Source organism: Molossus molossus, unplaced genomic scaffold, assembly GCF_014108415.1.
Source record: "Molossus molossus isolate mMolMol1 unplaced genomic scaffold, mMolMol1.p scaffold_m16_p_4, whole genome shotgun sequence".
NCBI classification, from domain to species: Eukaryota; Metazoa; Chordata; class Mammalia; order Chiroptera; family Molossidae; genus Molossus; species Molossus molossus.
This window is the reverse complement of record NW_023425377.1, coordinates 77,548,734-77,560,770: the sequence shown is the minus strand read 5'-3', so window position 1 is coordinate 77,560,770 and position 12,037 is coordinate 77,548,734. Positions and strand designations below refer to the sequence as shown.

Sequence of the window (12,037 nt, the reverse complement as noted above, 5' to 3'; positions counted from 1 at the left end):
GAGATCCACCCACCATGGCTTATCAGAAAGACAGACAGGCCTTGGTTGGGTAGCTCAGTTGGTTACAGCATTGTCCTGATAAGCTAAGGTTGCAGGTTTGATCCCAAGACAGGGCATATACAAAAATCAACTAATGAGCCCTGGCCTGTTTTGCTCAGTGGTTAGAGCGTCAGCCTGTGGTCCAGAGAGACCTGGGTTTGGTTCCCGCTAAGGGCATGTATCTTGGTTGCAGTTTGCCCCCAACCCTGGTTGGGGTTGTGCGGGTGGTAACCACTTGATGTGTCCCTTTCACATCAATGTTTCTCTCTCTCTTCCTCCCTCTCTATCTGAACAAAAAATGGAAAAAATGTCCTCAGGTGAGGATAAAAAAAAAAAAAGAAAAAATTCAACTGAGTATGCAAATGAGTGGAGCAACAAATCTCTCTCTCTCTCTCAAATCAATACATTATAAAAAAACAGAGTGAAGCACTGTCACTCACTACAATGTAGATGAACCTTGAACACATGATACTCAATGACAGAAATCAGACAAAAATGCCACACGGGGTGTGTGGTTCTGTTTATGTGAAATGTCCAGAACAGGCACATCCAGATATAGGAAGTGGTTGCAGGGACTGAGGGAGGGGAATGAATGCTGCCTGGGGCAGAGCTTCTTTTTGAAGTGAAGATGTTCTAGAATAGACTGGTGAAGGCTGCACAAGTTATGGACATACTGAAAGCTACTAAATTACACACTTCATTTTTAATTTTTAAAATATATATATTTTTATAATAGTTTTAAAAAATGTTTTTATTGATTATTTAGAGAGAGTAAAGGAGAACTAGAAACAAGAGGCCTGGCCAGTATGGCTCAGTGGATTGAGCATCGTCCCACGGACTGAGAGGTCCTGATTCAATTATTAGTCAGGGCACATGCCCAGGTTGCAGGCTCGATCCCAGTAGGGGATGTGCAGGCATTGATATTTCCATCTACTCTCCCTCTCCCTTCCCCTCTCTCTCTCTCTTTTTTTTTTTTTTTATCCTCACCCGAGGATATTTTTCCATTTTTTGTACAGATAGAGTGGGAGGGAGAGAGAGGAAGGGAGAGAGAGAGAGAAACATTGACGTGAAGGGACACATCGAGTGGCTGCCACCCGCACACCAACCAGGGCCGGGGACAAACTGCAACCGAAGTACGTGCCCTTAGCAGGAACCGAACCCGGGTCTCTCCAGACCGCAGGCCGACGCTCTAACCGCTGAGCCAAACTGGCCAGGGCCCTTCCCCTCTCTCTTAAAAAAAAAAAAAAAATCAATAAAACATTAATAAAAAAATAAAATAAATCTCACCTGAGGATATTTTTCCATTGATTTTTCAGAGTAGGAAGAAGGGAGAGAGGGGGATAGAGAGAGGGAGAGAGAAGACATTGATGAGAGACATACTGATTGGTGGCTCCCACCCGAGCCTGACTAGGGCCAGGAATCGAACCTGCAACTGAGGTACATACCCTTGACTAGAATAAAACCCAAAACTTCGGTCCACAGGTTGATGCTCTAACCATTGAACAAGACAAGCCAGGGCTTTTAAAATATATTTTTATTGATGTTTTAGAGCGAGAGGAAGGGAAAAGAAGAGGGAGATGGAAACATCGATAAGAAAGAAACATCAATTGGCTGCCTCCTGCACGCCCCCTACTGGGGATCGAGCCTGCAACCCAGACCCGTGCCCTTACCAGGAATTGAACCAATGACCTCTTGATGCATGGGCCGATGCTCAATCCATTGAGCCACATCAGCTGGGCTGAATTGTACATGTTAATATGTTTTTATTGATTTTTTTATTTAGAGAAAGAGGAAGGGAGAGAGAAATAGAATCACTGATGAGAGAGAACATCAATTGGCCACCTCCCGCATGCCTTACACTGGGGATTGGGCCTACAACTTGGGCATGTGCCCTGACAGGAATCAAACCTGTGACCTCCTGGGTCGACGCTCAACCACTGAGCCACACCGGCTGGGTTGAACTGTACACTTTAAATGAGTGAATTGTGTGGCATGCGAACTGTGTCTCAAAAAAGGTGTTTAAAAAAGAAAAATGTTTCAGACAGAAACTCTGGAAGATTAAAATCCAAACAGAGTATGGGCACCAGCAGTCACCATGGCTGTCCAGGAAAGCTTTCCCAGACCAAGGCTGAGCCTGGAATGACAAGTGCACTGGCCACCTGGCTGACTGGTGCTCAGAGGCCAGGATTAGGAACCCACGACAACCCTTAACACCTGTCTTCGAGGGCAAATGTAATACTGTTCCCCAAAAGTGAGACCTGAAAGTTTCTAATGTATGCCAGCAGGTGACAGCCACCCAATCATGCAGTGATGCTGCTCAGGGCTGTCTCCTGTCTGAGGAAGAGATCTCCCATTTACATTTCCCACAGGTACTTAAAAAAAATGATTTAAATGTTAAACGACCAAGCACTAAGTAGGTTGCTCAAGAAAGTACACTTTGCATTAATCTACCAGACTGGCGCTGCAGTCTTTGCCCAACACCTGAAACCCCATGAGAGATAAAGTAGAACTTTCTGGTATCGAAGATGCTGGCCTTCAAAATTCCTAAAGACAACTTTGGGTGTGTGTGTGCTTAAGGGGGAGAATAAAGCTTCTCTATTGTCCAGGGGGACAAATCTAAGAAAGGCTCCATGGATATTTCCTCCAGCAGGCAAGGGCCTTGTGATGGAGATGTTCATACCTGGGGTAATGTAGGCAACCTGGCAAGGTGCACACAACCAGTTCACTTTCAGAGGGGCAGGCCTCTAACCTGGGGAAGATGCCCACACCTGTTGTGGCCCGCCCACTAACCTGGGTGGAGGTGGCAGCCCACGGCCCTCGCTCATCCTTTTGTCTGAGCCGTAGCCTCCCCAGCCATCTCGAGAGTCCCGGCCATGGCGCTCTGGTGGCCCTCCATGGCCATGGCGGTCATCTGAATAGTGCTGAAAGGCAGAAGAGGAACAGGGCAATTCTAGCCACATCACTACCTACAAGCCTGAGGCAGGCCCATCTTCTGGAAAGTCTGTCAATCTGTATGCCCTGCTGAGGTGGGCCAGGGTGTGGCGAAGAACTTCTGGCCACTCTGAGAGGACCTGCCCAGGCCCATTCTGAATCTCACTTTGTTGGAGGCTCTGCCTGAAACCCTAACAATGCTATAGTAGCTCCTGGCAGAGCTCTTTGCTTTCTTGCTTGAGAACAGAGTGCCCCTAGAGCTCCATCACTGGTGCCACACACAGAGCCAGTACTAGCCTCTCTGGCCCTGTGAGTGTGGAGAGTCAAGTTTTATGGCACTCGATGCCTCCCCTGAAGGGTCCACTGAGACGCCCCCTACTGGGGATCGAAGACTGGGACCATCCTTCTTGCTGGTGACAGGAGGGCCCCTCCAACACCCCCGACTTCCTCCTTTGCCATCAATCTATGGAGGTGGCACAGCCTCTCAATAGCTGACAGTGGAGGCAAATGCTGAAGAAAGGAACTTCAGTGCCCTGGCCAACCAGCTCTGTGCTCAGGAACCCAGCACATCTGGGCAGTGACAGAGCTGGTCTACTGTTCTCAGAAAACACACCCCTATTTTATTTTTTAAATTAATTTTTTAAAATCCTCACTTGAGGATATTTTTCTATCTCTCTTCAGATAGAGTGGAAGGGAGAGAGAGGGAGAGGAAGGGAGGGAGAGAGAAACATTGATGTGAGAGGGACACATCGAATGGTTGCCTCCTGCAAGACCCTGACTGGGGCCAGGGATGAACCACAACCAATGTACGTGCCCTTGGCCAGAATCGAACCCACAACTCATTGGTCCTTGGGCTGACACGCTACTGCTGAGCCAAACTGGCCAGGGCCTCCTATTTTAAAAACCAAGATTCTGATGGCTGTCCCCTGCCTTTTTTATGCAAGCTCCCTTTTTCTCTGAGCTAACACCTTATGCACCCCTTACCAGGTGTCGGCACATTGAAGACACCAGGACCTACCCTAGCACCTGAAACAGAGGGACCCCCTCAAACATGGGCTAAATGACCCCCTAATAGGCCACTAATCCCCATCTGGGGTACAGTGGGCACCTCAGTCCCAACACTCAGAGGCATTCTAAGCAAGCAGGCAACAAGAGATATCTGCAGATTCTGCTGGACAAAATTAAACAAGAAAAAGCCCCAAGCATCTGAACAAAGATTCCACTCATCAGAAAACAAGCAATTCTGTGCACTTGTAATAATGGCCAGAACACTCCCCTGCCCACCCAGACACAGAACAGGCACCCGGTGTCTGGGTGTTACTCACCTGTCCATCTCGCTCTCCCAGCACTGACCTTGAGCCTTCTCTCCTGAAGGGGGAAAAAAATCTAATTCCAATGGCAGCTGATGGTACCATACGACATTTGTGCAGGCCCTACATAACAGTTCCAAAATTAGGATACTCATTCTATTTCCCCATGTAAACACTGCCTGATTAAAGAAAAAGAAAGCTGGCTTATATTTTTCCCTCGTGGTGAGAGTGAAGTCAGACCCCAACAAGGGAGGAATAAGAATTTTACTGAAATCCCTCAGAGGAAGGGGTCTCAGAAACAGAGACCCCTGAATGAAGCTAAGGCCTCATTTACATGGCCTGGTGACAATAGTCAAGGTAAAAGAAAAACTTAATCTCTGGTTTAGCCCAACACATGTGACTCATACCAAATCTCAACCAACTCCAGCCACAATGAATTAAATGAGTGGCTTTTTAGCTACCTTTCTCCTGTTTCCTCTTCCCTTACAGAGAGCTAATGAATGGTGAAATGGCTCCAGGATATGCAGCCCAGGGGAGCCCAGTAAGATTTCTCCCAAAGAGAGAACTCTTCAACTGGAAAAGTGAGGGCTGTCTTCCTAATCAAGTAGATATAGTCCTCATTAAACAAGGCACTACAAAGACAAAAAGAACACTGGCTAAAAAAATCCACCCAGACTTGTGAAACACAAAGAAGGCCCAATAAGAAATGCCCCATATTCTCCGATCAGTTCTCTTTGTAATTTGCTGGCACAGAAACTTACACATGCCAATGAACCTCACAGATGTGGGTTCCTGCCTACTTTGTCTTTGCAAGCTCAGGCAGGTCAAACCTCTTCTAAAAACTGCTTTTTCATCTATGTATATTAACAAAGCCCTGTGATCCCAGGGGGGCTGGTGCTGACGGGAGGAACAGGGAGGAATCCCCAGGGAGATGTGAAACTCAGAGCCTGGACCACCCTCAAGAGACCTGAGTACTGGGGAATGCTGAGACTCAGGTCCTGCACAGTGCCTCATCTGTCCTATCTGTGCAAAGGACAGCGTATGAAACGAGCCCTGACAGACAAGTTGTGGATGCTATAAGTGACCACTGATCCCAACACCTTGGTCAAGGCCTACGTTTCATTCTTTCTTTTTTTATATTTTTATCAAATTTTAGAGAGAAAAAGGGAGTGAGAGAGAGAAACATCAATGAGAGAGAAACATCCATTGGCTGCCTCCTGCACAACCCTACCAGAGATCAAGCCTGAAACCTGGGCATGCGCCCTGACCAGGAATCACACCAGTGACCTCTCGGTGCATGGGTCAATGCTCAACCATTGAGCCCCTCTGGCTGGGCAAGGCCTATATTTCTAAATCTCATGTCATGTGCAGCTGGTCAAAGTCTACTAGGGCTCTCACAAATAAATCAGATATTAAGAGAACAGATGGAGACCTGTCCCCACTGCAGAAAGAGGGTGAGACACTGACCTGTCGACTACATGGTCCTGGTACTGGCCTCGGTCTCGATGGTCGAAGTCGTGGAAGCGGTGATCATACCGAGGGAAATCTGGGCGGTACCGGTCCTCCAGGGCTGCACGTTTTCCTTCTGGCCAATAGGCATCATCTCGCCTATTATAAAAAGGATGCAAATTTCATTTATGAAAGAGAACAAAGAAAAAAAGAAAGAAGTGGAGCTCTGTCTTCAGACCCAGTATAATTTAAAATATCCTGTATCACCCGGCCAGTGTGGCTCAGTGGTTGAGCGTGGACCCATGCACCAAGAGATCGCTGGTTCGATTCCTGGTCAGGGCACATGCCCAGGTTGTGGGCCTAATCCCCAGTGGGGGGCATGCAGGAGGTAGCCAATCGATGTTCTCTCTCACCGATGTTTCTATCGTTTTCTCTAAAATCAATAAAGAAAAAAAAATCCTGCATCACCCAAGGACCAAACGGTCATAGGTTTGTTTCCAGGTCAAGGGCATGTGCCTGGGTTACAGGTTTATCCCCAGCCCCAGTCAGGGTACATACGGAACACAACCAATAGACGTGTCTCTCTCACATCGATGTTTCTTTCTCTCCCCACCTGCCCCCTCACTCCCACTCTCTCTCTAAAAATCAATGGAAAAAATATCCTCCAGTGAGGATTAACAGCCACAAAAAAGTTCTGCAGGGCTAATCTCTAAACATTCAATCATTATCACTTTGATGTGATAAATTAATATCCCCCAAACTGTCAAGAGGTATATGAGTATCCTCATCTGAAAATCCTGAAAAACAGACTGGTGTATGCTAATTGTGTCACGAGGCTGTTAATACCTTGATCCCTGCCTGAGCTCAAATGCAAGTGAAATAAAATATCTGCTTCTTCAGGACTGGTATTCCGAGGTGCCACGTTTTCATCTTACCCTCTTCTATGATAACCTGAACCTCCCCTGAGATCTTTGCAAAAAGTAAAGGGAATTAGATCGGCTGATAGTGAACTACATACAGCTCAAGACAGCATCCAATTATCTTCTTCCTGATTTTTACTGGAAAACTAGGCTCACGGGTGGTGAGGTGATGGGTGACCGTCAATTAAGTAGCTCAGAGAAGTTAGAGACCAACAAACTTACTTGCAATGTCCTTTTCCACAGTGCCGACTCTGTGCCTCTCCCCTTACAACAGGGATGAGGTGTCTTTTTTCTGCCAAGGGCCATTTGGATATTTGTAACATCATTCACCGGCCATACAAAACTATCAACTTAAAAATTAGCCTGCTGTATTTGGTCAAACATTTAATTAACTCACTCCTAATGTGATGGCTGGAACTGTTTCTCTTTGGTGAGCATGTCACGTTAGCTGGTATTAATGACGTTGCTACTTGCAATTGCTTTTCCAGATTTGCATCAGTCAGTCTGGAGTGCAGCCTAGTCTTTGCGATAAGTTTTAAAAAGAATGGCTTACGCCCTGGCTGGTTTGGCTCAGCGGTTGGAGCGTTGGCCTGCAGTACAGAAAGACCCGGGTTCGGTTCCCGCTAAGGGCACGTACCTCGGTTGCAGTTTGTCCCCGGCCCTGGTTGGTCGTGCGGGTGGCAGCCACTCGATGTGTCCCTTCACATTGATGTTTCTCTCTCTCTCTCTTCCTCTCTCTCCCTCCCGCTCTATCTGAACAAAAAATGGAAAAATGTCCTTGGGTGAGAATAAAAAAAAAAAAAGAGTGGCTTGCAGCAGTAACTTGTTCCAAACACAGAAGCATTATTTCAATGCATGTCTTCTCAAAGTGGGAAACTCATCGTTGCTTATGTAACGCTTACAGAATTCAAGCAGTGAGAGGTTGCTGTACCTAGCTCTCAGCTCACCATCATTTTGTAGCTGAATAATTTCATGTTGTAGGTTATCAGGCACATTAGCTGGTTCCACATGGAATGGTGTAGCAAAGATGTTCAATTCCATTTGTTTACTTTTCATGTCCTTGAATCTTTCATTAAATACCTCAATTAGTTTTGCACATTCACCAACATTTTCAAATGTTGTAGAAGGCCTTTTGTCCTTCCAGAGTTGGGAAATGGCACCATGTTACTCCTGAGAAGCTGGTTCGGGCCCTGCAGCTTGATGTTCAGCTCTGAGAGGTACTTGGTAATGTCCACCACAAACGCTAAATCACACAACCACTTGCTACCATTGAGTTACCTGACAGGTTTTCCCTTCATCTCCAGGAAATGCTTGACTTCATTCCACAGTTCGTAAAACCTCATGAGCATGTTCTCGCAATTCAGCCACCACACTTCACAGTGATAAAAAAGACCACTGTACTCAGAGTCAAGATCGTTCAGTAACTCATTAAAATGGAGGCTGTTAAATCCTCTGCTTTTGACAAAGTTTATGCATGACACTACTGCTGACATCATATTATTGAGCTGCAACGACTGTGCACAGAGACTTTCTTGGTGTATGATGCAGTGGCATATAATCAAATCATCTGGATCAAGACTGAGATGATTCAGTTCTTTCTTGACAAATGCAATTAACTCTTTCTGTGAGGCAACCTTGGCTGGAGCTCTATCTGTAGTAAGACCACTTAACTTTTCAAAATAGTTCATGTTTTTTCATTGATAAAACAAGTTTCTCAAACAAGTCCTCACCTCTTACAGTGACCATGCATGGCTTCCAGTGACAGTGGTTCCTCTTGACTGTCAAACTCTGCAGTTATCCCACGAACAAAAATGGCCAATTTGGCATCATCTATGTCTGCTGCCTCATCAAAAGCTAGAGAGAAAAACTGGAAATCTCCTGCAGAATTTTCCAATATCTTATGCTAAGTCAGTAATCCAATTTGAGACAGTTCTCTGAGACTAACTAACACAATGAAACAATTTTACTTCGGTGCTAACAACTCTGCAGCAGCCACTGTGCATTCTTTCACCAACTCTCCCCATACACAAGGACTCAGCTTTTTTTTTTAACCTTACAAGAGGATAGTTTTGCATTATCTTCAGATAGAGCAGGAGAGAGGGAGGGAGGAAGAGAGAGAAAAACATTGATGTGAAAGAGACACATCGAGAGGTTGCCACCCACACGACCCCAACTGGGGCCGGGGACAAACTGCAACCGAGGTACATGCCCTTAGCGGAAACTGAACCGGAGACTCTCTAGTCTGTGGGCCGACACTCTAACCGCTGAACCAAACTGGCCAGGGTGCAGCCTTAGCTTCTTTGTGATTAGCTCACTCAGCACATAACTTGTCTGAATAATGTTGTGTCTGTCACAACGAGGCCTAGTGAAAGCAGTTTGTTGCGATTTCAAACTCCCCTGAAGAGCACTGATTTTATCCAGGCCCATTTGGCCTCCCAATTCATTGCATTTACCATGTTCTGAGCTATAATGCATCTACCATGTTCAGATTGGCTAACACACTGCCACAAACTAGCCACACAGGTTTGTCTTTGACTGCAACAACAAAAAAATTATCATTTATCCCTTTCTCTTGAAAAGATGGACACTGCACCAACTTTTCTTTTCTTTGTAGTTGCCATTTGTACAATGTCACACCACTTAAGTTTTGATAACTATCCAGTGTGTGTGTTGCCAGTGACATGACTATCTTGCTCTGATCGTTGTTCTAAACCCGCATTTTGGATTTGGAACACATCCAACATTCATATCATTGACTCTTTTTTTTTTTAATCCTCACCCGAGGACATTTTCCCATTTTTTTTGTTCAGATAGAGTGGGAGGGAGAGAGAGGAAGAGAGAGAGAGAGAGAGAGAGAGAGAGAGAGAAAGAAACATCGATGTGAAAGGGAGACATCGAATGGCTGCCTCCTGCACGACCCAACCAGGGCTGGGGACAAACCGAGGTACATGCCCTTAGCGGGAACAAAACCCAGGTCTCTCTGGACCATAGGCCGACACTCTAACCGCTGAGCCAAACTGGCCAGGGCCATATCACTGACTCTTGAGGTCTTTTCTGTGTACTGTAATTTCCTTAATCTTCATCTGAGATTCAGTTTTTGTGAGGATTGATTGGGTATGTGGATAATGTTGGATTGGAGTTATCATCTGTGTCGACAAAGAAGTCAACAACATGGCTGCCAATCATCGGAGGCAAGGTCGTTAATGTTGCGCAGAAACTTCTCATCATATCTTGTCTCATCATCACTGGATCGCCATAGTTTCTCCACAGTGTGTTAACACTTCCGCAACGTGAATGCTCCCAGCCTGCCTGGTGCCGACTGTCCTCTCTGAGTCACTGCGATATAGGCAGATGGGCTGCAGGCAGCCCACGATAAGCATACATGTCTGCCCCGTTATGTACTCATGTGTCCTGTCTATCCCATAATGGATGTTCCTTGCTTGTTCCTCAAAATTTATGTTATCTTATGATTCACTTAATATAAATTGTTGTTGTTGTTATGAAAAGAGCTCTTAGATTTATTTAAATTCAAGTTCGGCCTGCAGTTGCCTTGACAGGGCCAGAACAAATGATTTCAGGAGCCTTATATTGCCCTCGGGCCAGACATTCCCCACCCCTGTCCTACAAGGACAAGAGATGGAGAAGCAACCATGGCCAATGCGGGCCTAATGCACGCTTGGTCATCTCCTGCAACGGCACATGGAAGGTGGTTATGCTTCACCAGGAATCACAGTGAAAATAATGGTACAACCTAAGTAAAAGCATCACAAACCCTTCAGCAGTAGAACTATCAAGATTCTCCAGAGAACACAACTGAGGCAATGGCAGCAATGAGTTCTGGGTAGCTGTCCAGATTCTATGTTAAAAAGCCCCAAGTCGCCCTGGCCAATGTTGCTCCGTGGTTAGAGCATTGGCCCTCGAACCAAGGGTTTACAGGTGTGGGAGGCAACCAATTTTGATGTGTCTCTCACATTGATGTTTCTCTTTCTCTCTCCCCATCCCAGCCTCATTTCCTTCCACTCTCTAAAAAAAAAAAAAAATCAATGGAAAAAATACCCTTGGGTGAGGATTAACAAATAAAATAAATAAATAAATAAATAAAAAATAAAATAAAATAAAATAATATTTTAAAATAAAATAAAATAAAATATTTTAAAATAAAATAAATAAAAAAATAAAATAAAATAAAATCCCCAATTCTCAATGCTTAGATGGACAAGAGCAGAAGCGGCTACTGGATGGGAGGAGAGGCACTACCTTTAGGCCACAAGTGGGCTGAATCCTTACCTCCCATCATCATGGGGCCTCCTGAGTCCTTGCCGGCGCTCCTGCTCATAGCGCAGCTGCTCCTGCTGGCGCCGCAGTTCCTCACGCTCCCGATGAATGCGCTCCTGCTCCTTCCTGCGCTCCCGCTCCACACGCATGCGCTCGCGTTCTAGCCGCTCTCGCTCCATGCGCTCGCGCTCTAGGAGGTGACGTTGACATTCAAGCTCCAGGCGCTCCCGCTGCAGCCGTGCCTTCTCCTTCCAGGCCTCCAGGCGCTGCTCCCGCTCCCGTTGCTCCCGCTCTCTACGGTGACACAAGACCACTTTGACTTCCCGCTGTGGAGGTTCCTGGCCATTGAGGCACTGACCTCCTAAGGGACCTGGATACCTCTATCTAGCCATTCTGGGTTTCTTGGATGCTCACTGGCTTGGGCCCCAGGTTACAAGGTGGCAGGTGCTCACCCACTTCCACTAAGTTGCTTGGATTAGCCAGGAGCCCCAATGTCCAAATCTTCCCTTTCTCAAAAGAGCAAAACCAGAGGAGGCCTGGGAGGGAGCAGATAACAACAAAGAGACAGAGAGCTTCAGGTCCTCGTCAGAAGGACTTGGCTTAAAGGCCCCCAAATGAAGCTACACACCAGTAAGGGGGGAAAAAAAAAAAAGAAACGCAAAGGGTAACTGATGTACATACAGAGAAAACCCTTAAGGAGTGATCATAATAGTTTCCCTGAGGGTGAAGGATACTCTATTGCAGGTTAATGCTGTAAAATGAGTTGTCTTTTTAAATGAGTGTCATTTTGAACAGACCTAGGAGGGTGTGGGGACAGGAGAAGGCTAACGGGCTGATTGTATGCTGGCCTGGCACCAGTAGCTAATGCCAAGGTCTCATGATCCTCAGCCACAGCACACCAGGAGCTGAGCAGAGACTGGCGCCACCTCTCTCTGCGTCTGAGAGGAGGACGTGCTGTTGCTCCTCATACACGCTGCTGGTGTCTGGAAAGGCTCCAAACCAAGCATGAGGCAGTCAGAATCAGAAGACCCCCAAATGGGATCAGAAAGCTTCTCAATGCCCTTTTATTTTCTAAAGTGACATAGGGAGGAGCTAAAATCACACGACTTAAGA

General features: G+C 46.2%; 1 protein-coding gene across 4 annotated transcripts in view; it reads right to left on the bottom strand.

Moving 5' to 3' along the window:
• Window positions 1-12,037, bottom strand: part of SAFB2 (scaffold attachment factor B2) — a 46,999-nt gene that overhangs the window by 4,739 nt on the left and 30,223 nt on the right. For all 4 annotated transcript variants that reach the window (XR_004956394.1, XM_036239646.1, XM_036239648.1 and 1 more), the window contains 4 exons: window positions 10,937-11,218; window positions 5,748-5,888; window positions 4,296-4,338; window positions 2,830-2,960 (listed from right to left, as the gene is read on the bottom strand). Coding sequence is in view for 3 of the 4 variants with exons in the window: in XM_036239646.1 (XP_036095539.1) it covers window positions 2,830-2,960; window positions 4,296-4,338; window positions 5,748-5,888; window positions 10,937-11,218 (597 nt within the window). In the remaining variant the exon portion in view is untranslated. The remainder of the gene's footprint in view (window positions 1-2,829; window positions 2,961-4,295; window positions 4,339-5,747; window positions 5,889-10,936; window positions 11,219-12,037) is intronic.